Below are 23,109 nucleotides of genomic sequence, written 5' to 3' on the forward strand. Positions count from 1 at the left end.
TAAGTAACTTGTCCTGGGTCACATAGCTAGGATGTGGCAGATTTGGGATTTGATTCCAAGGCCAACTCCAGAGCCACTTCCACTGAGTGAGAAAGCATTCCAAGAAGAAAAGAACATGGGGAAAGGAGAGGGGAAACTACTGATGTGGCTGCACACTGGGAAACAGGCACAAATGGGAAAGAGAGAGGAAAGGCTGACTGTGGCTATGTCATGCACAACTAGCTTTGTACCACAGTGAGTTTAAACTGATATGAGTCAAGGAGGAAGAGTAGTAAGAAATTTAGAGCAAGAGGACTGTCATGAAGGGATTTAGATTTTCTCATGTTTGTGATGGTAATGTACAAGTTATTTATAAAGAAAATATATATTTATGTAAAGTTGTATTTCAAAGCTACTTTGAGCACCTGAAAATTGTGGAAACAGTATGATATTTGCATATCAAATACTTTCAGTGCTGTTATGATCCCCCTACATCCCATCTGAAATGACTTGTATAGTCATTCAAATATAAGCCTGAAGACAAAAAAATCCAATACATGGTTCACATTTAATTTGAGAGAAACAACAGACTCCCAAATTTTGTTTAATTTTGAATAAAATAAAAAATATATATACCTAATTGAGATGAATTGTTTATTCATTCAGTTTTCACCCTAAGGTAGATCAAGCAATATATATTTTTAAAACTTCTCAATACATTTGCTGATATTTTTATAGGGAACCTAGAAAACTCAAGTGGAGCCTTGGTACTATTTATGAACATCTGTTAAACACTGCCTACTCCTGCAACAACCACAATGGGGAATAGTAGAGCATCCTAAAAGCCTTACTCCTTCAGTAATATTTATTCTATTGCAATGTAAAGAATGAATATTTTTCATTTTCTTTCAGAATTATTCAACTTTTGACTTCCTATATCACCATCTCCCCTAGGAAATATCAACCAACACTATACAAGTAATAATATTCACTATACAATCATCTGACGAGCTATATACTAAATACAGTTTAATGCTTGGATGTTGTTGCAAAAGCACTGAGTATTTTTATTTGTTATCTTCTGTTGATGTTTCTAATAGCTGTTATTACATTCCTTTTATGACAGCTTGAAACATTCAGTACAACCAAAAAGAGGGGGAAGGAAAAAAGAAAAGGAAATTGGTGAGTGTCTAGTTTGTATACAGTAAGTGCTGTTTGTCTTTTTTATCTGAGTCATTCCTTGAAGTATTTATTATTATCTCCAATTTTATAGTCAAGTAAATTGTGGCTTAGAGTAATCAGTCAAAGTAGAACTGGGATAAGAGCTCTGCTCTGTCTGTAAAGCACATGCTTTTTTTAATCCATGAAGCAAGGAGACAAATTTTCCCAAAATTCTAAACACTAATTATAATTAGTCAGCCAAAGGGGTGCTGATGCAAAGTACCAGAAATCTGTTGGTTTTTGCTGTTGTTGGCTTCCATAAAGGGTATTTATTTGGGGTAAATGCTTATAGTTACAAGGCACTAAAGAATCCAACTCAAGGTTACTTCCTAGCCAAAGTCTGTTGCCATGAGTTGAAGCAAGATGGTGAGTGACCTCTGCCTGGTCTCTACTTCTTCCTCGTAAGGCTCCATTCTCTTTGGCTGCAAACTATCAAGCAAATGGCTGCTCTTTCCCTGGGGCTCCAGGATCAAAACCGGCAAAGCTCTCTCTTCCATGTCTATGGAGCTCTTGTGTCTTCTTGTGTGTGTCTCTTGAGTGAGTGTCCATTTATATAGTCCACCAAGGAGACAGACTTAAACTGAGTTACCCTACTGATGTGGTCGAATTAAAAACCATAATCTTAACATAATTTACTCAAAGATATCTCAGCTGAATCTAATACAATCAAAGGGTATCATGCCCAGAGGAACATATTAGTTTACAAACATAATCTCTTTTTGGAATTCATAAATAGTCTTAAACTGCCACTTTACCTATAGCAGAGATTGCTACATTTCTTCTTCCTAAGCACACATTGAGACTGTATTTCCCAGGTGCCTCCCTTGCAGTTAAATGTGTACATGTGATGAGTTCTAGCCAATAGAATGGGAGCTGGAAATAATGTGGTGCATGCAAATCTCCACATACTCCTCCATGCTCTTTTGCCTTTTTGAGTGCCTGGACTAGACACAACCCCCAGGTCATCTTTGGGAGCCATGAATTGAAGGTGGCAGAGTGAAAGAATGGAAGGAGCATGGGACATTGAGTCACTACTTAAAAGCAGACCTAGAACACCACATTGAACTTCTATGTTAATAAGAAATAAAGTTTCATGTTTTATTGTATGTTGCTTGTTGTATTGTAGTAATGATTTATTTTATTTTATTTATGTTAATGTTTTATTGTAGTAAACCACTGTGTTCCAGGAGCTAGTGTTACCTGATATACCATTAAAAAATTTATAAATATATATGTAAATGTAAAGATATATATAAATAATCCAATTATAATAGGTAATAGCATAGGAAGTAGCAGAGTCAATCTAGGGGTATCCATATAATTAAAACGATATTTTTAAAAATATTGAAAATTTACATAATGTTCATGTTATAAATGTGAAATTTTTAGAGTAGGATGTAAAACTTTATGCATAATATTTCTCCAAATTTATAAATTCATTCTCTCTCATGCATATTTATGTAACTATGTACACATATGCTGAATACATAAATGAATAAATGCATTCAGAGGAAAATAAGGAGGGAAATATGTTCATTTCAGCGCTGGTTATGTCTGGATAATGGGATTAGAGAATTTTCTATGTCTTCCTTGCACCATTCTGTATTTTCCAAGATCAAAATAATAAGCATATTCCTTTGATAATAAGAAGATATTTATCTGTTTAAGTTTGCTTTTTCCTAAAAAAAAATAAAAATCTTGGGGAAAAAAAATCCCACTCACAAGAGTGGAATAAAGAATAAAACACCTAGAAATAAATTTAACCAAGCTAGTGAAGGACTTATACACTAAAAACTTTAAAACATTGATGAAAGAAATAAAAGAAGACTTAAACAAATGGCAAAACATCCCATGTTCATGGATAGGAAGACTTATCAAAATATCAATAAATAGGGGAAGCAGATTTGGCTCAACGGATAGAGTGTCTGTCTACCACATGGGAGGTCCAAGGTTCAAACCCAGAGTCTCCTGAACCACGTGATGAGCTGGCCCATGCGCAGTGCTGATGTGTGCAAGGAGCGCTGTGCCACTCAGGAGTGTCCCCCATGTAGGGGAGCCCCACACGCAAGGAGTGTGCCCTGTAAGGAGAGCCGCCCAGCACAAAAAAAGTGCAGCCTGACCAAGAGTGGCACTGCACACACGGAGAGCTGACACAGCAAGATGATGCAACAAAGAGACAGATTCCAGGTGCTGCTGACAAGAATACAAGCAGACACAGAAGAACACACAGCAAATGGACACAGAGAGCAGACAACTGGGGGAGATGGAGGGTAGGGAAAGGGGAGAGAAATAAATAAAAAATTAAAAAAATAAAATTCAATAAATATACCAAAGCTATTTAGAGCTTCAATACAATACCTATCAAAATCCCAGCAGCATTTTTTCCAGAAATGGAAAAGCCAATCCTCAAATTCATGTGGAATTGCAAGGGGCTTCAAATAACCTAAGGAATATTGCAAAGGAAGAACAAAATTGGAAGTCTCACACTTCCTGACTTCAAAACTTACTAAGAAGTCACAGTAGTCAAAAGTGTGAGGTATTGGCACAAAAACAGACATATAGACCAGTGGATAAAACTGAGAATAAAGAAATAAACATGCACATCTTTGGCTACCAGATTTTGACAAACTGACAATCTGAAGTTCTTTCGTGAGTCCCAGAAAGAGAAGGATTATGTTTTGAACTCATGTTGAACCTCTTCCCTATTTCTGGGTCTGATATAAATGGAGACACAGGAAATGGGAGGGCTGCCATATTTGATCCTGCATTTGATAGAAAGGACTCCAAATTTGCCCACAGCTGAGCTCAAGGAGAGAAGCCCTGTGGCACTTTGGTATTGTTTATGAATTCCAAAAATAGATACTGGATTATGTTTATAAACTGGTCTGTTCCTCTAGGCATATTAGATTGTATTAGATTCAGAAGTTTCACTTTTATTTGATTAAATTATGATTAAGGCTTTGATTTGGCCACATCGGTAGGATATTGAGTCCCTACCCCCTTGGTGGTGGTAACTCACAGAGAAAACAACATAGCAGAGGAGAGAAATGGAATTTTGATGCTGGAGCCCTAGGGAGAGAGTCAAGCTGTTTGCCTGATAATTTGCAGCTGAAGAGACCACAGCCCTGAATGCTGAGAAAGCCCAGAAAGAAACAAGCCCTGGAGAAAGAGACAAGCCTTATGCTAGCCTACAGCTGAGAACATAAGGAGCTGGGACCATGGAGCCTTAGGAGGAAGAGGAAGGCTGAACCCTCACAAAGGCCAGCAGCTATATTGCTCCAACATGTGGCAAGAGACTTTGGTGAGGGAAATAACATACTTTATTGTCTTGTGACTGTAAGCCTCTACCCCAAATAAAAATCGTGAACTCACAGCTGAACTCAGGAAGAAAATGGAACAGCTGGGACTGAGAGAGGAAGACTTGTAAGAGAGAAGCTGCCCATAGCTGAGCTCCAGGAGATGGCAGATTCTGGAGGGGAAGGCAAAGATCTCAGCAGGGACTGGCAGCCATCTTGCTTTACCACATGGCAGACCTCTGAGAAAGCATTTCTGCTGATGCCTTGATTCAGACATATCATGACCTTGGAACTGTAACATTTTAAACCCCAAAAATTTCCCATTATAAAAGCCAACCCATTTTCTGGCACTTTGCGTTGGCAGCCCTTTGGCAAACTAATACAAGTACCAAGTACATAACTGGGAAAAAAAAAAAAAAACAAGTCTCTTCAACAAATGGCACTGGGGAAACTGGATATTCATATGCAAAAGAATGGACTTAGAACCTTACCTGACATCATAAACACAAAGTAACTCTAAATGGATCAAGGACCTAAAGAGCTAAAACCATAAACTCCTAGAAGAAAATATATGGGGGAACCTCCACAACTTAGGATTTGGTAGTGATTTCTTAAGATACGACAGCAAAATCATAAGCAACAAATGAAAAAATAGGTAAAATGCACTTGGCCAAAATTAAATATTTTTAGTATATCAAAGGACACTATCAAGAAAGTGAAAAGACAATCTTCAGAATGGGAGAAAATAATTGCAAAACGTATGTATTTAAATCCAGAATATATAAAGCACTGTTACAACTCAACAACAAATACATAAATAACCCGGTCAAAGAAAAAATGGGCAAAGAATCTGAATAGATGTTTCTTTAAATAAGATTTACAAATGGCCAAAAAGCACATGAAAATATATTTAACATCATGAGTCATTAGGGAAATGCAAATTAAAACCAAAATAACATAACACTTCACACATTAGGATGTTTTTTATTAAAAAATCAGAAAATAATGAGTGTTTGTGAAGATACAGAGAAATAATATCCCTTATAATTTGTTGGTGGCATTATAGAATGGTGCAGCTACAGTGGAAATCAGTTTGGTAGCTCATCGGAAATTTGAAACATGACCCAACAATCCTACTTTTTGGAATATACCCAAAAGTTTTGAAAGCAGAGACTAGAATAAGAATTTGTACACCAATGTTCATACCAGCATTATGCACAACAGGCAAAAGGTAGAAGCAATCCAAGTGCCCATCAATGGATGAATAGATAAACGAAATGTGGTATATCCATACAATGGAATATTTTTTTTAATTATTTATTTATTTTTAAAAATTACATTAAAAAAATATGAGGTCCCATTTAACCCCACCGCCCCCACCCCCCACTCCCCCCACAGCAACACTTGCTCCCATCATCGTGACACATCCATTGCACCTGGTAAGAACATCTCTGAGCATCACTGCACCCCATAGTCAATGATCCACATCATAGCCCACACTCTCCCACGTTCCATCCAGTGGGCCCTGGGGGGATCTACAATGTCCCGTAGTTGTCCGTGAAACACCACCCAGGACAACTCGACGTCCAGTAACCGGCTCCACCTCTCATCTCTTCCTCCCATTCCCCAAACCCAGCAGCCACCATGGCTACCCTTCCCACACCCATTCCACATTTTCTCTGTGGACATTGGATTGGTTGTGTCCATTGCACATCTATGTCAAGTGGGGGCTTAGATTCCACATGGATACTGGATGCACTCCTCCTGCTTTCAGTTGTAGACACTCTAGGCTCCATGGTGTGGTGGTTGACCTTCTTCAACTCCATGTTAGCTGAGTGGGGTAAGTCCAATAAATCAAAGTGTAGGAGCTGAAGTCTGTTGAGGCTCTGGGCCTGGGTGTCATATTATCAGTCCAGAGATTCAAATCCCCTAAATATATCTTAAACCCCAGCACCTATTACAATTCCTATAAAGTAGCATGGAAGTCTTGTGAAAAGAGATCCCCTCTGAGTCCAATTCCATCACGCAGAAACACAGGCTCCAAAGAAGGGCCATCTGCCATGACAGTGAACCCCATCTGCCATGACCATAGAACCCGTGGGTCTCTTTATCCCTCAAAAGAACCAATACCTGGGGTTGTATCTACTTTGTCTGTCTCTCAGACTCTGCTCAGTTGTGCACAAGGGGATTCCTTCTGACAACCTCCAGACTCTTTTTTAGAGACTCACAGCCTTATAATCTCATTTCTCCTTTCCATTTCCCCCTTACATTAGGTCAATCAGCATTTTGAAGTCATGTTATTATATGTAGACAGGGATATTCTGCTGATCTGTATTGAACCTTTAATTGAAGGTCATTTTCTAGTTGTATCTTCAGCTGGTATGTGGTAGTGGTCCCTCGGTGCCAGGGAGGCTCATCCCTGGGTGTCATGTCCCTCGCTGGGGGGAATGCACTGCATCTACATGATGAATTTGGCTGTGAGAGTGGCCACATTTGAGTAACATGAAGGCTGTTAGGAGGAAACTCCCAGGCACAGTGCTACTCTAGGACTTGTTCTTATTGCAGGTGTACAGGCTCAAAAGCATAGCCATTCATACAATGGAATATTATGTGGCTATAAGAAGGAATTAAGTTTCATGCATGCTGCAACATGGATGAACCCTGAAGACATCAGGTTGAATGAAATAAGCCACACACAAAAAGACAAATATTGTAGAACCTCACCTACATGAACTACCTAAAGAAGCAAATGTCATAGAGACAGATGATGGTTGAATAGATTACCAGAGGGAAGTGGACTTGGCTCAATGGATAGAGTGTCTGCCTATCACATGGGAGGTCCATGGTTCAAACCCAGGGCCTCCTTGACCCATGTGGAGCTGGCCCACATGCAGTGCTGATGCGTACAAGGAGTGCTGTGCCATGCAGGAGTGTCCCCCGTGTAGGGGAGCCCCATGCGCAAGGAGTGTGCCCCATAATGAGGGCTGCCCAGCGTGAAAGAAAGTTCAGTCTGTCCAGGAGTGGCGTCCGCACACATGGGGGCTGACACAGCAAGATGACGCAACAAAAAGAGACACAGATTCCCGATACCACTGACAAGAATGCAAGTGGACACAGAAGAACATACAGTGAATGGACACAGAGAACAGACTGGGATGGGGGGGGGGAAAGGGAGAGAAATAAATAAAAATAAATCTTTAAAAAAAAAAATAGATTACCAGAGGTCATGGGGATGGGGCATGAAGAGAGAGTTACAGATTAATTGGTAGATGGTTTCTATCTGAGATGATAAAAAAGTAAAGATAATGGATATTGGTGACTGTAGCACAATATTATGAATATAATGATACTGAATTGTACACTTGAATGTGGTTAAAACAGGAAACCCTGTGCTATATATTTGTTACTAAAATTAAAAGTTGTGTTTGTTTTTATTTTGTTTTGAGATACAAGGGGCTGGGGATTGAACCCAGGACCTTGTATGTGGGAAGCCGGCGCTCAGCTACTGAGCCACACTGGACCCACTGAGTTGGTTTTTCATTTGTTTTGCTTGTTTGTTTGTTTGTTTGTTTGTTTTTTAGGTGGCACTGGGAATTAAAAGTTTTTAAAAAAATCCAGATTGAGGAAAAGTAAGGCGCTAGCTCCTGTGCCCACTAACCCCAGGTGATGTTTTTCTGCATTTCTCATTTCCAACCCTACAAGGTGCCCTAGGGACCATTCAGAACTACCAAACAATACATTGGGGTTAATCAAAGACTCCAGGGAAAGATAAATCACTAAATCACAGGAAAGTCCTGGAAAATGAAACCATGTGGCATCATAACATCCATAAGACAACATAACATCCATAATTTATTAACACATTAATAAATGACTCCATTAATGACATTGAAAAGAAAGTGAAATTATGTTAGTTGCTGTGGATACACAATCATGAACATGCAGACAGATCTGCTGATATTCTGTATCAGTCTTTTAAGGAAAGCTTCTTCCTTCAGTTTAAATGAGGATTACATGAGATAATACCTGCAAAATGCTTAGGACAATGTCAGCAACATGGCAAGCACCCAAAGGTTAAATGCCACTACTATTACTTTTATTGGTTAAAAGTAAGAAGAGGGCGGCAGACTTGGCCCAGTGGTTAGGGCGTCAGTCTACCACATGGGAGGTCCGCGGTTCAAACCCCAGTCCTCCTTTACCCGTGTGGAGCTGGCCCATGCGCAGTGCTGATGCGCGCAAGGAGTGCCATGCCATGCAGGGGTGTCCCCCGCATAGGTGAGCCCCACGCGCAAGGAGAGCGCCCCGTAAGGAGAGCTGCCCAGCGCGAAAGAAAGTGCAGCCTGCCCAGGAATGGTGCCGCACACACGGAGAGCTGACACAACATGACACAAGAAAAAGAAACACAGATTCCCATGCCGCTGACAACAACAGAAGCCGACAAAGACGACGCAGCAAATAGACACAGGGAACAGACAACCAGGGTGGGGGGGAAGGGGAGAGAAACAAATAAATATATAAATCTTAAAAAAAAAAAAAAAAGTAAGAATTAGTCCTTGCCTTATTATATAATACTACCAAAAATCAAGTTGAGATACCCTGCCTTTCTGTTCTCATTTCTGTTTCTAAGGAAACTGTGAACACAAGCTATATCTGCGCTTCCATAAAGCCTACCTGCCCACAACCTGCCTTGATCTCCCCCTTATTCTGCATGTCTCCTGCTGCTTCTATTTAGTAAAGATCATCAGACAATTAGGAGAAAAGATACTCTAACACAAAGAAATTCTAAGGAGACAACCAGAGAAGTCCATTTATATATTCAGACTCAGGGAGAAAAAAATGTTTTATAAAAGGGTGAGCAGTGGGGATCTAATGCAAAGATATATACAAAAGGCTATACTTTGTTGAATGGAATCCTTTTTATCAATATAGTTAGGGGAAAGCATGAACTTCAATTCAAATGCTCCTTTAAGTAGTATTAGCAAGTGAAAATTTCCCAGGATAATATTTATTGAGCACTTACTGTACCTAAGCAGTTCCTATGACGATGAGTCAGGGTTCTTAGCTACAAGCAACAGAAACTAACCCTAGTAGAAATAAGCATAAAGTAAACTACAGAAAAGATACTGATGACTCCCATAATTACCAAATGGCTTGAGAATCAGGCTCAGTTAATGGAAAAGGGTCAAATCATACCACAGGAACCATTCATCTGGCAAGGACAGCACTGTTTTTCCTAGAAAGCTGATATTGCTTTCATGCCTGAGAGACTAATTTTGCCATTTATCCTTGCTTCTTTCCACTACTGATTCCAGTTTCAAAATAACAAGGAGCTGATAGGTTGGTAAGATGAAGATTTACTACACAACGGTCAATGTTATCCTTGCCTTCATTATTAGACAGTGATGACCATCACCTCAACACAAAGGATACAGGTTCTTTATGCAGGATCCTAACCATGTAATGTGATACGACAAAGCCATGACAATCAAGGAGGCCTACCATGTATTTAATTGCTTGTAGGATTAATAGTATACATGTCAGTCAGTATTCGATGAGTAGCAGTTCCCTTTTTGCATAAAATACAATTCCTTGAAGGTATTAGTCATTCACCAGGCTTTAGGATGAGATTATATAGAAAGAAAAGAGTAAGTTATCATATTGATGGATGGAAACATACTGTAGCTGAAAGCAACCTGAAGCTAGCCAAATTCAATAAAAACTCTTTATCTCCATTTTAGGATGCATGTCATTAGCTCAGAGAAGATTAATTTATCCATTCATATTTCAATTTTCTTTTCTGGCAAAAAATGAAAGTGTGACTTTTTTGAAATATAATCTTCTTGCTTAATCAAATGTTGAGATTTTCACATCAACATGAATGGAATAGTTAACAAACTGTGGATTCCCAAAACTAAAAGATAGAAGTCCTAGGTAAGTCTCATCTATGTTTACATGCAAGCACTCTTTTAAGACTAGCCTGTTGAGTCATATAAGAGACACATTTTATTCATCTTTAAAATAAACTCAAAAGGCAACATAAAGATTAGAAATGTACAGAGGTAGGTGTTCCATAATTATCTGATGATTTTATACCTTAATTTAAATCCATAAGAGAATATAATTAATAAGCCTCCAGAAACAAGTATAGGCAAGGGAAGAAACAACTCCTTTCTCAATGCTTGACTACAAAAGATAACTTGTGCAAACTGCTGCAAAAGTATCATCCACATATTAAAAAACTTAATTCACCAAACCAAATTTTGTTTCTTTATTAGACATAAACCCATTTTCTGTGCAGTGGGCTTCATCATCATGAACTGTGTTTCAGAAACAAAAAGTTTGCATTACCCATTTATAAAAATGTTCAAATTAACACATTTTCCATAACTATAAGGCAAAATGTTCTATTACCGAAAGAGATACAACAAAATGAATCATTAAGAAAATATCTGCAGATTACACAGTTTCTATAAATTGCATCTTAGAACCTGCCACATCTACTTTTAATTCAATCTTCTAATTTTATTAATATGCATTTCCCATCCTAAAAATGCTGACCCACACTTAAAATTCTCCCAAGAATATCATCATCAAGTTAGCAAAGAGGAAAAAAAAAAGCTTGGGGAGAAGATTAAATCTAATCTAGCTGAGTTCAAATCCCATCTTTGTCATTTATTAGTTGTACAACTTGGCAAGTTTTTTAACCTCATCTTGCCTGTTGTCCTGCTTGTAAAATGACAATGCTGTGCTAAAAATGGCAGGACCTGGCAACTAATTATATATGATAGACCCAGGAGGTGTTAAAGATGATCTGGAGGTATTTCAGCAGCATGAGTAGGAGGAGATAAGAGGAAGAGAAGGTGTGGAGGAAACAAGAGATGACAAGTTCCATTTGGGCAAGGAGATCCTGGGACACCCATGAACAGATGCTCAACAGACACCTAGGAATGAGGGTTCTGATACAAAAAAGCATATCTGTGAGCTAATGACATAGAGATTATACAGAAATCATAGATACAGCTAATACCAACATTTATTTTCAAAACATTTGATAAAATGTCATTTTATTTCAAAACACATTGAAATATCATTAAAGTAGAAAGCTAAGCAAATACAACTCAATCATTTATAAACTCTTCAAATTAAAATATGAACTCTTCTAACACGATTGACAGGATACTGATTATCATATGTCCCTGATCTGTCTGTGAATTTGAATCATGACAGCAATGAGCCATCTGGAATTAAACGTCACCGATCATGATTATGACGATGATGATAGCAATTAAATCTCATATAGCACTTAGAGCATGTCAGGTAAATTATCCTGTTATGCAATTTTTTTGTCCATCATAACATCACAATTATAAGATAGAGGTCCCATAATTCAGGACAATCAGGAAGATTCATGTGCAATTCAGCTTCACCTTTACCCTCAAATCCATCTGACAAAATTCGAATTTTGCTCTTGGTTCTTGTCAACCTTTTAGTGACAAGACTGTAAATAATGAAGTTTCGCCAGATTTATCTTGTTTTATTCTCTCTGGCAACCTCAGTGACATGTACAATTGCTTCTATATTTATTTTCAACTCATTTCAGTTTTAACTTAATAGACTTGGTCTGATACCCTCTTCCAATATTATACATTCCCCTCTGATCAAAAAACTGTGAAACCAGAGATCCGCCTTCTACAAAAACGACTCACTGTAAGGAAAGGAAGGACTGCCCATTCATTTACCATATGAGATGGTCAGATTAATTCCCTAAAATTTCTTTTGTGCTAAGCAGGATGACAGAGAGAGGGTCCCTTGGCCATGCCATCTAAAGGAGCATGAAAGGTATACATGGGGACAGGCACACACAACCATGGCCTTTTAATACCTTTATCCAGTGTGACTTTCTAGAAACTACTCCTCAATAGCCAAAACTGTCTTTTTCTTTTTCACTTTGTTATTCTAACTTTATTATTAATACATTTAAACTTGCTTTATTGCCTGACTCTTTCCTTCTCACACCCAGACTCCAGCATGTAAATGCTACCTTACTAATTCCTCCAGAGCAAATATCTTTCTTATAAGCATTGTGTATGAACCCCATCAAAAGGGGCAGCTAAATAAATGCTTATAAAACAAACACATGACTAAAAATTCCATAATTCAGTTAAGACTGAAAGGTAAGTCCTCTCTACTGTGCTATGCCTAAGGTAGGGGCAATCAGCTACTTCCAGAATTCCCTGAACTCACACCTGGGACACCAGTGCTTCAGAGCATTTAAGAAAAGAACGAGGAAAATGAAATCAAAGACCAACTTGAATTGTCATTTCTTTGCTCTTATTTCCCAATCCCCAAACCACAGGAATATAAAACAAAATGATCCTCTCTTGTGAAAAGGTTAGATAGCATGCTAACTTTGTCCTAGTCTATTACTACAGTTCACTGAGGACCTCTCATCCAGGTTTAGTTTTCTTTCACCATAGAAACCAACTTTGATAGGCTGTCATTTCTTAAAATATAAGCGCACATGGCTCTCAATTTCTACATTTACCATCTGAAAAGTAACTATGAATTAATTTCCTTTTAGAATGTAAATTTAAAGAAGAAAGAAGGCGTGTCTTTCTTCCACAGCTTTGTCCATACAGGGCCAAATGCATGGTTGACACCAAATAAATACTTGTTGAAAAAAGAACAAATATACATTTCAACTAACGTAGCAAAGAAAGGATCTAGTGTATTAGAATCTCGGACAACTTTGAATAGGAGATAAAAGAACAACTTAATAACTGAAATACCTAAGCACGAACTCTTCTTTTTTTTTTTAGGAGTTCCTAGAGATCAAATCCAGGACCTCATACATGACAGGCAGGTGCTCAACCATGTGTGCTATATCTGCTCTGAAACTCTTTTTAAAAGAGAATAAAAAATTGCTGGCATCTATACTGTAGTCTAAACTTTTCTCATGCTGCCTAGTTGAAGAAGGCTAGCAGATTCTCTATTTCGGTAGTAAACAACTGCTTCCAATGTCACAGATGAAGAACATACATGCAAATCCTCCCAGTATCCACATCTACATTGTCCAATATGGAAGCCACTAGTCACAAGCGACTACTGAACAACACCTCAATTGGCCTCAATTGACTTGAGATGTGCTGCTGGAGGTATAAAATATATACTGGATTTGCAAAGGCTTAGGACAAATAAAGGATGTAAAAGAGCCCACTGATGCATTTTCGGGACTTGGAGTTGTCCTGAATGATATTGCAGGGACAAAGGAAGGACATTATATATTCTGCCATAACGCACTGAATGGACTGGGGGAGAGTGTAAACTACAGTGTGACCTATAATCCATGCTGTATAGCAGTGCTCCAAAATGTACTCATCAAATGCAATGAATTTACCACACTAAAGAAAGAAGTTGTTGATGTGGGAAAAGTGGGGGTGTGGGGAGATGGGCATATGGGAATTCCCTATATTTTTTAATGTAACATTTGTGTGATCTATGTATCTTTTAAAAATAAAAAAACATTTAAAAAAGAGCCCATTGATAAGTTAGAAATATTAATTACATATGAAAATTATTATATTTTGGATATAATGAGATAAAAAGTATTTTAAAAATTAATTTTACCTGTTTCTTTTGGATTTTCTTAATGTAACTATTAGAAAATTTAAAAATACAAAATTTAAGTTTAAAAATGCAATGGAAACAGACATTTCCATTAGACAGCACTGATCCAGACTGAAAATAACCATCTGTAAAATGTTCATAGAAAAACAAACAGCAGGACCCGTTCCTAATTCCACATTTTATACCTAAGGAAATTGGTTAGATTTTTTACCATGTAACAGGTAGTTGACATGTACAATCTCCCTTAAGGGCTCACAACAACAGTATTGGGAAATAAACACCATTATTCTTGATCTACAGATAAGGAAACTGAGGCACAGAGTGGAGAAGGCACTTATGCAAAGTTACAGAACTGGTAAAAGGGACAGCAAAACACTGAACCAAAGTTGGCATGGCTTCAAAATGCAAGCTTTTCTATCAGTTATCCTCCAATCACTCAGCAGGAACTCCTTCCATGTTCTAAGGAGTTATTAATGTGGGGAAAGGTGGGAGGGGTGGGGAGTGGGGCATTTGGGAATCCCTTATATTTTTTGTGTAACATTTTGGGTAATCTAAGTATCTTTTAAAAAAATTAAAAACATATTAAAAAAGAAAAAAAAAAAAGGATGCCAAGTCTCTTGCCTGAGTTATCCCTCAAGGGGCCTTTCTTTAACACTCAAGCCCCTTCAACCACAGTTCTTCCAGCCACTGAACCATAGTGAGAACTATGCTAAATGGTGACTAAACCAACTCAAAAAAATTAACCATGGAGTGACATCTCGTAAGCTGATATCAAACGTAAAAGAATAAAACTGTCCTAATTAATTGGGCTGTTTTTTTTATTCAGAGTTCCCCTCTGTATCTTTCAGTGTTACATAACCCACAACAACAGCATTTAACTAGTGGGAAACTGCTACATGTGCATTCACTAATTTGGGAATGCGCATTTCACCTGTTATGAATTGGCTTACTTAGTCTCTTAGCAGCTTCCAGAGCCTCATTCGCAGTGTCTGCCACAAAGAATCTTTGAACTTTCACTCCGTTGTCAGACATCAGTTTTTTGCTCTGGTATTCCTGCAGGTTGAGCCATCTTCTAGAGGTTAACTGAACTGCCTAAAGAAATTGAGGAAGAGGGGAATAGTATTTATTAACAACCGAACAAATAACATTCTTATATGGCCAGTCCTGTAGGTACCCTTAACTGGCATCAGTAACACAGATTTCAGAGAGGCAAAAAACACACATATAAATTCTTCATGCTTAATTATTTTTTAAACTGTTAAGGACATTTAAAAATGGTAAGGACAACAACCCAGAAATGAATGCACAGTTTTAAAAAATGGTAAAAACTGAATGAGGCCTGCAGTCTAGTTGACAGTAATGTAACTGTCAATTTCCTAGTTTCCATACTGTACTGCCACCACAGGGAAAGATGTGTCAAGGGTACAAGGGATTCTTGGCAATATTTTTGCAGTGTGAGTCTACAAGTATTTCAAAATAAAAAGTTATTTTAAAAAAGTGTTAACTCTATTATACAGTTTAAGCCTGATACTTGCCCTCCAAAATTAACCTCATAGCATCATTTTAATAGCTGGATGCAAATCATTAATCATTATAAAGTATCTCAGGGAAATTGTCTTAAATCTTGGAGATCAGAGGGCTACAAACTAATCTGTTTCTTTAACCTAGTTTTTCATGGAGCCCAGGTAGTCATTATGAATTTGATAAGATTACTTTTCTTATGCCAAAGCTGAGTGCAGGAACCTGAAAGAGTCACCACTAATTAAACTTGTTCCTAAACGGCAACTTGTGTGTTATGGTAACACTGTTTAACTACCAAATAGAAGTGGTTTACCAAAATGCACTATCAATTGGCTTTCATCTGTGTCAAAAGGAAAGAGTCAAAGGGCAGAAAGATATGAACAAATAAATTCTTTTTTTAATATTTTATACAATAATATGAACAGCATTCCCTATCAAACCATAAGCCCCACTCATAAAAAGAAAACAAAAAAACAGAAAAAAATTAATACACTTAGTTTTGACTTGCTTCCATCCATGGGCCATGATGCAAAGGAACCACAACTCACAAGAGGTAAGATGAGGATACCATTAATGCACAAAACATACTAAAAAATAGATCACAGGACTGGTGTATGTGGACAATCACTTGCTATCCCTCTAAGCAGGCTCCAGCAAACAGCCATATTTTATGTCTATACAAAATTAAGGTCTACAGAGCTTTACCAAATGGGACCGTTAGCTTTGGGGATCTCTAATGTGTCCGTAAAATGTTGTTTTCTCCTGGAAAACATTGTACTCATGAAGGAGAACTTGTGGAAAAATGGGGATTCTAAAGAGGACCTAGAACCTTTCAAGTAGGTTCTACTCAAGGGCACAAGTGTGTCTTAAACTTCTTTAAAGTTTTATGAAAACTGTGTTTGAGCTTGTCATATGAGAGATACTTAAAAAATACTGGTTAAATGGCCAAAGAAGTAAACTCTGCCTTCCATCCCCAATACAATTTTCCATTTCCAGAAACTGAGTGTCTCTAAAGACAATAAGTAAGTTAGTCCTTAAGACCTGAAATAAATAAAATATAATCACAAACTTGTAAAAACTCCAAATTTCACTACAATCTACCTAGAGATATCTGTTCTGTTCTTTATAAATACTGATAATGATGTTTTTAATATTTTATTAAATTTTAAGGCTATTTTTAAAAGTTGGCTACACTTCATCTTTAAACAAATAATACTGAGTTAAAAATAAATTACCAGACCAGCAATGTTCACGTCATTTACTATATATTATTTGCTAACTTGTAAATCTTACTTACTTCTGACTTTTTAAAGTATTTGAGACATTAGCAGTTTGAAAAACCAAAATATCATAAATGAACATAGTTGTCATAGTCTGAATAGTCTTAATAGAATGCCACATAAAATACCAAGAAATATACACATTTAAAGCATTTAGTAAAAACCTCCTAATGAAAGAAAAGAGTGAACATTAGATACATGACATTTTCTGGGACCACTTTTATGAGGCAAATGGGAAGAATCAATAAATTAAGTTTATGTTGACATACTAATGTAAAGCGATTAACTGAAAAAGAAAAAAAAATACAGTTTGAAAAGAACATTTGAGAGAGACTAAATACAGTCAGAGTACAGTCGCGGTCAGTTTCTTTTCATTAGTCACTTGCCATATTAATTTTAGATGTTAATGCAATCTGCTGCAAACTAATTGCAATTGATCCACAGGCCAGTATCATAGATATATAATACATACTGACTGTTTCTACTTTGATTCAAATGAAAGCCTGCTTAAAGGAGGTTGCTGTTAAGACAGCAAGCATAGTTCCAAAGTCAATGCTGACAAAAGGAACTATTACTCCACATCGCCAATTTTTGTTAAGTGTAGGGTCTAAAGCTTCATTAAGTCTGCTTCACTTATTACACATATGTGGTAAGTCTAGAAAAGAAGAACCTAAAGTTTATTTTTGTATTTCCAGGGGGGAAAAAGGAGAGGAGAAACTTGCTAAGTTAACAGATAGTATAAAGAATGCTCAAAATGGAATAAATTGCTTAATAATAATATATTTTATCTACTATTAATTGAGCATTTGCCATGTGCTAGGCATTATATTAAGGACCTGTGCTATTTAATGATCAAAACAATCAAGAAAAGTCAAGTATTATTATCTCCCTTTGTGGCTGTCATCAGTACAAGTCAACAAATATTGCCAACCTTCCTCCATCTAGGCATTTCCTTGCCCTAGCTGAAGTTAGGTGAGGCCATATAACTGCTTCTGGCCAGTAAGATGTGAGTAAATATAATGTATGACACATTTGGTCCAACATTTAACTGCCATGCCTTCTACCCCAACCAAGTTTTCTTTTTCTCTTGCCATGGGGAGTGGCAATACACTACTCAAGATGACAGCTGATGTATTACCCTGGGGCCAGAGTTAGGAAGCCACATCCCCAGGTGGCTCACTCTGCAACTATAATGAGAGTGAAAAATAAACATTTGTGATTCTTTAGCCACTGAGATGCTGGGGATGATTTGTTACTGCTGTAGAACCTAGCCTGTCCTGACTGAGAAACCATCTTATCCAATTAGGAAATTAAGGCTGAAGGTTAAGTCACTTGCCCAACACACAGGCTACTGTAAAGCAGCAGCAGAACTTCTGTGATCAACAGTGTAACACAGCTTGCTCCCTGTTTTAGTTTGAAATATGGCCCCACATTCCCAGAGAACTCTTTTTTTTGTTGTTGTCTTTTTTTTAAAGATACACAGATCATAAAAAATGTTACATTAAAAAATATAAAAGGTTCCCATAGACCCCACACCCCACCCCGCCCCCACTCCCTCCACAGCAACAACCTCTTTCATCATTGTGCACATTCCTTGCATTTGGTGAATACATTTTGGAGCACTGTGGCACTGCATGGATTATAGTTTACACTGTAGTTTGGTGATAAAGGCTAAGACCAAGATGAGTAAGTACATCTACATCCCTGTCTTCAAATGGCCAAAAGTCCTCCAGGAATAGGACACTCATGAAATGTTGAACAGTCACATATTAAAAAGAATGTAACTGCTCAAATCTTTGGGAAGAAAGGAAGAGAAGATATGAGTAAGTGTGGTCCTAAAATAAATGAATGATAAGAGAACTTTATTTCAACTGCTAGGACAGGCTACCTTTTAAGACCCTAGTATAGTATCTTCACTGCATTAGAAGTCTGGAATCTCCCAGGGAATCCATAAAGTTCAGAACATGAGTAATGGCAGGGAGTTTAAAGGTCATCTCACTCAGTGGCTTTCGAATTGTTTCTGCTAGTTATTTGCCTGCTTGCAAATGGTAAGATCCATTCCCCAACCTTGCTCTACTCTGCTGTTCCACATTTCCCAGGCTCCTTTGTCAACCAGCTTCTGCCTAAATTGGAGGTACTGTACAGATACTGGACAGTGGCAGGAAGGAAGATATGAGGCTTTGCCTTCCCCTTTCTGAGTCAGGCAGCCTCTCTGGCAATGACTACATCTCCTCTGAAGCTTCAGGTCCCTCCTTTCGGCCCTTCCTTTCATAATTCCAGCTCCCACTACCTCCCTGCCATGATTCCAGTACCCTCAGCTGGCCCTCAGGTCTGATTAATACCAACTCCATCCACCCCTAAGACTGGTAGAAGAGCCCTGCTGCTGTCAGTCTCTGGATTGCCTCAGACAGCCCATTTGCTTTCTAACAGCCTTGTACTAATATTTTCCACCTAATGTTAAATCCTCTCTTTTAAAGGAACTGATGTTATCCCCCATCTTCCTGGTTAGACCTGACTGACTTACTGCTCCACGATCCCAAATGTGCCCTTCAAGCTCAGACAGGGAAGGAGGATAGTGAGCTGATAGAGGGGACACCAGGACTCGACTCTGAGGCAGTTTCCCAGTCATTTACATTTTTCACATATCTGGGAGCAAACGTATAAAAGGACTGGGGGCTCTACTTCCTCATTTTACAGTGGGGAACCGTAAAGCCTAAGGAGGGAAGGTGAGCCAGAGGCAGGACAAGAACTGTTCTAATTCCTATTTTCTTCGCCCTGTTTCATGGGGAGTAGGGGACAGTGCCCATCTTAGGAACAGCATCATGCTCTGAAACCACCTAGGATAGGCTGTCCCACAGGTAGCATTCCACTGGGACTTGCACACTGACCTTTCCATTGTTCCCTTCCCATACCATGTTTAAAGACCAAGCAGACATTTCTAAGCTTGGAAGAGAAGGGAAAAATACAACTTAAAATAAAAGTAGCACAGAAAGATTTAAGGGCCTATGGGAATAATGGAGCAGAGGTAGAAGAAAAAGAATGAAAAATGAGGCAAAGGACAAAAAGAACCAAGAGATAAAAAACAATGACTAAGCGGGTGAAAATTCACAAGAAAACTCAAAGCACAAAATTAGACAGCTACACAGAAAAAAAATGACACGACCGAGAAATCATCCTTCGCCCCATAGTTTTAAAATTAGAGGTGCAGAGACTACTGAAATAGCACTGCAGGAAAATAAATCAATTAAAGGGAGCATAGAAAGAAATGTCACTGAACAGGGTGCCCTCCAAAGGCAAAGTGTGTGAGCCACATTCGCCCACTGGCTCTCGGCATTGCCTCCCTCGTCTTTCTTTCAGCCCGCCTTTCCACAGTAGTGTTGCTTCACCAGAAAGAGCCAAAGACTCACTATTCATCAGGAAAATGCAAATTGGGACAAAAATGAGAAGCCATTCTGCCAAAAGGAATAAAGATACCTTTGGGTTGAAAAAAAAAATTATTGGTGAAGGTGCAGCAACATGGGCTTTCCCGCACATAGGCATGCAAATTTAACAATGGTGCTACCACCTTCAAAGGCAAATTGGCAGCACATATAAAAACTAAAAACACTCATATCCTATGACCTATAAATTCCACTTCTTGGGTATCTATCCAAGCAACATTCACACAATTATCAGAGATATATATAAGGATCTTCTGCATAGTGTTGCACATAATTAAAAAAACAGGCGGAGTTAGAAATGATCTAAATGACCATCAAATACAAGTCTGGCTAAACAAACTATAATACAATCAAATTATGGAACTATAGGAAACGTTTAAAAGAAGGTAGTTGCTCTGTCTGTGGCAACAAAGTATGGCCCAATATCCACGAGCTCCTTGCATTTCTGGACCCCCACAGTTCTCAATTTTCTTGTAGCTAGTTCTGGCTGTGTGCCAAAACATTTAAGGACCCATACATGAATCTCCAGCTCCTTCTTCCTTAGCTGCAATGACCTGGAAGCCACAAATTGAAGCGGTGGAGCTACAGGGCTGGAGTAGCCTGAATTGAGTTACTACATGGATGAGGGCTGCCCTGGAGTCACCTGACCCACTGAATGAGAAATAAATCCTGGATGTGTTAACTGCTGAGATCATGGGAATAACTTCCTATAGCAGCACTGACTAGTCTAGCCTGATACATGTCTGCATAAACTAACATGGCATGTTCTCTAAGACACATTACAGAAAGAAAACAGCAAGTTTTGGAACAACATACATAGTAGAATAGCATTTATATTTTAGACATACGCGTCCACTCACAAAGCGAAATTCTATGTCTTTTAAGGATAAAAGATATCTATAGGTAAATGTATAGGAAAAAAAAACAGAGTTTACCTGACACCAGTAAATTTGGGGAGAACAGCCAGGAAGGTGGTAGTCAACGGGATCTTAAACCTAATCTATGATATTTAAAAAAATTTTTTAAATGAATTCATTTATTATTTGTGTAATGAAAATCAATCTCCTTAAAAATAGCATCCAGAGGAAGTAATGAAACCTAGGCCTTAACTCAACAATGTAGCCCTGGGTCTCTACTAACTTGTCTGGAAAATGAAGAGCTTGCTCCCTTCCTTTAATGCAGCAGGATTCTACAAATGCAGTATGAAAATCCAGGTGGGGGAGCTAGAGCTTGCTTGCATTCTCAATTACATAGAACTTACCACCTAATATAAAATCCTGCTGTCAGATATGAAGAGGCTCTTAAACCTCATTTCGAGCTCTCAACAGTGATGACGACAGTAGAATACAAACAAGGAATTAGCTGTAAAAGCAGAGAAAATATATTTCATTCTCATTACAGGCATGGCAACAGAGGCAGATGCTCAGTGGGCTGTGGCAGGCCAAAAGATGGTATGGGGTTTTTATATTTTAGCTTTTGCCAATGTTATTCTGTATGCAAATAAGCACCCATAAATCTACCTTAGCCACATTACCTAGGAAATACCGGGCATCAAATAAACATGTTGGTACAAATGAAAAGAAAGATATAACTCAAAATGTGTCTGAACATAAGAATCATAAAAGACCCACTTGCTTAAAACAGGCTTTGTTGAAAAAGCCACTTTAACCATGTTGCCCTGTAAAAGAAATTAAGTGGGATCCTGTTTGTAATAATAATAATAGAAGAAGAATACTTTTCTATTTAGGCCTCAATAACAAAATGATGGTATATCAACTCTTCCTTTGGAATGAAAACAAATTGAAGAAACAGATAAAAGCAATCATCATGATTTGAAGCCTAAGTCTATTGGAAAGGAAAAATAATAATGCTAGGTGTAGAAGTAAGAGCAGGAATGCTGTTATATTCTACTCTGTGTCAGGGTGGAAGTACTTAGTTTTCATTTCGAATTACCTTTGAAAATATAACAACTCTTTTGCTCAGAACTGGAATGTTTCGGATGACTCTCCATTTTGATTAATCCTACTTTAAACATTGTAAAGAAAGTAATTAACCAATTAATTAGCCCCCCAGGGTTGAGTTCTCAAACTCTAGATGGGATGCTCCGGTTCCCCCCACCAATGGATGACATAAAGAGCAGCTGAGTTTCCTCATTTATAAATTGGAGGACACTGACAGAACCTACATAAAGGTTATTGTGAGCCTTAAATGAGCTGACATGTGCAAATCAACTGGTACAGTACCCAGCACATCATGAATACTCAAAAGAAGATAAGTTATTATTATTTAATGCAGAAATATAAAACGGTAAAGGGAATAGTGAACACAAGTAGATATGCAGCAATAATTAGAATTTTTAAAAAATAGTAGGTGATCACATTCAAAAAACAAAAGTGCTCACAGTGTCCTACTGTTCATTTTAAACGCATTTGGGAACGTATTTTTTTTTTAAAGATTTATTTATTTATTTATTTAATTCCCCCCCCTCCTCCGGTTGTCTGTTCTCTGTGGCAAATTTGTCTCTGCTTCTGTTGTCGTCAGCGGCACGGGAAGTGTGGGCCGCGCCATTCCTGGGCAGGCTGCACTTTCTTTCGCGCTGGGCAGCTCTCCCTATGGGGCGCACTCCTTGCGCGTGGCGCTCCCCTACGCGGGGACACCCCTGCGTGGCACAGCACTCCTTGCGCGCATCAGCACTGCGCATGGGCCAGCTCCACACGGATCAAGGAGGCCTGGGGTTTGAACCGC

The 23,109-nt window shown here is 38.3% G+C and overlaps 1 protein-coding gene across 1 annotated transcript in view; it reads right to left on the minus strand.

Moving 5' to 3' along the window:
- Positions 1-23,109, minus strand: part of SUCLG2 (succinate-CoA ligase GDP-forming subunit beta) — a 305,148-nt gene that overhangs the window by 215,526 nt on the left and 66,513 nt on the right. Inside the window, exon 2 of the mRNA XM_004457048.5 lies at positions 15,074-15,215. Within this exon, the coding sequence (XP_004457105.1) occupies positions 15,074-15,215 (142 nt within the window). The remainder of the gene's footprint in view (positions 1-15,073; positions 15,216-23,109) is intronic.

The sequence above is a fragment of the Dasypus novemcinctus genome, chromosome 26, assembly GCF_030445035.2.
Source record: "Dasypus novemcinctus isolate mDasNov1 chromosome 26, mDasNov1.1.hap2, whole genome shotgun sequence".
Taxonomy (NCBI): domain Eukaryota; kingdom Metazoa; phylum Chordata; class Mammalia; order Cingulata; family Dasypodidae; genus Dasypus; species Dasypus novemcinctus.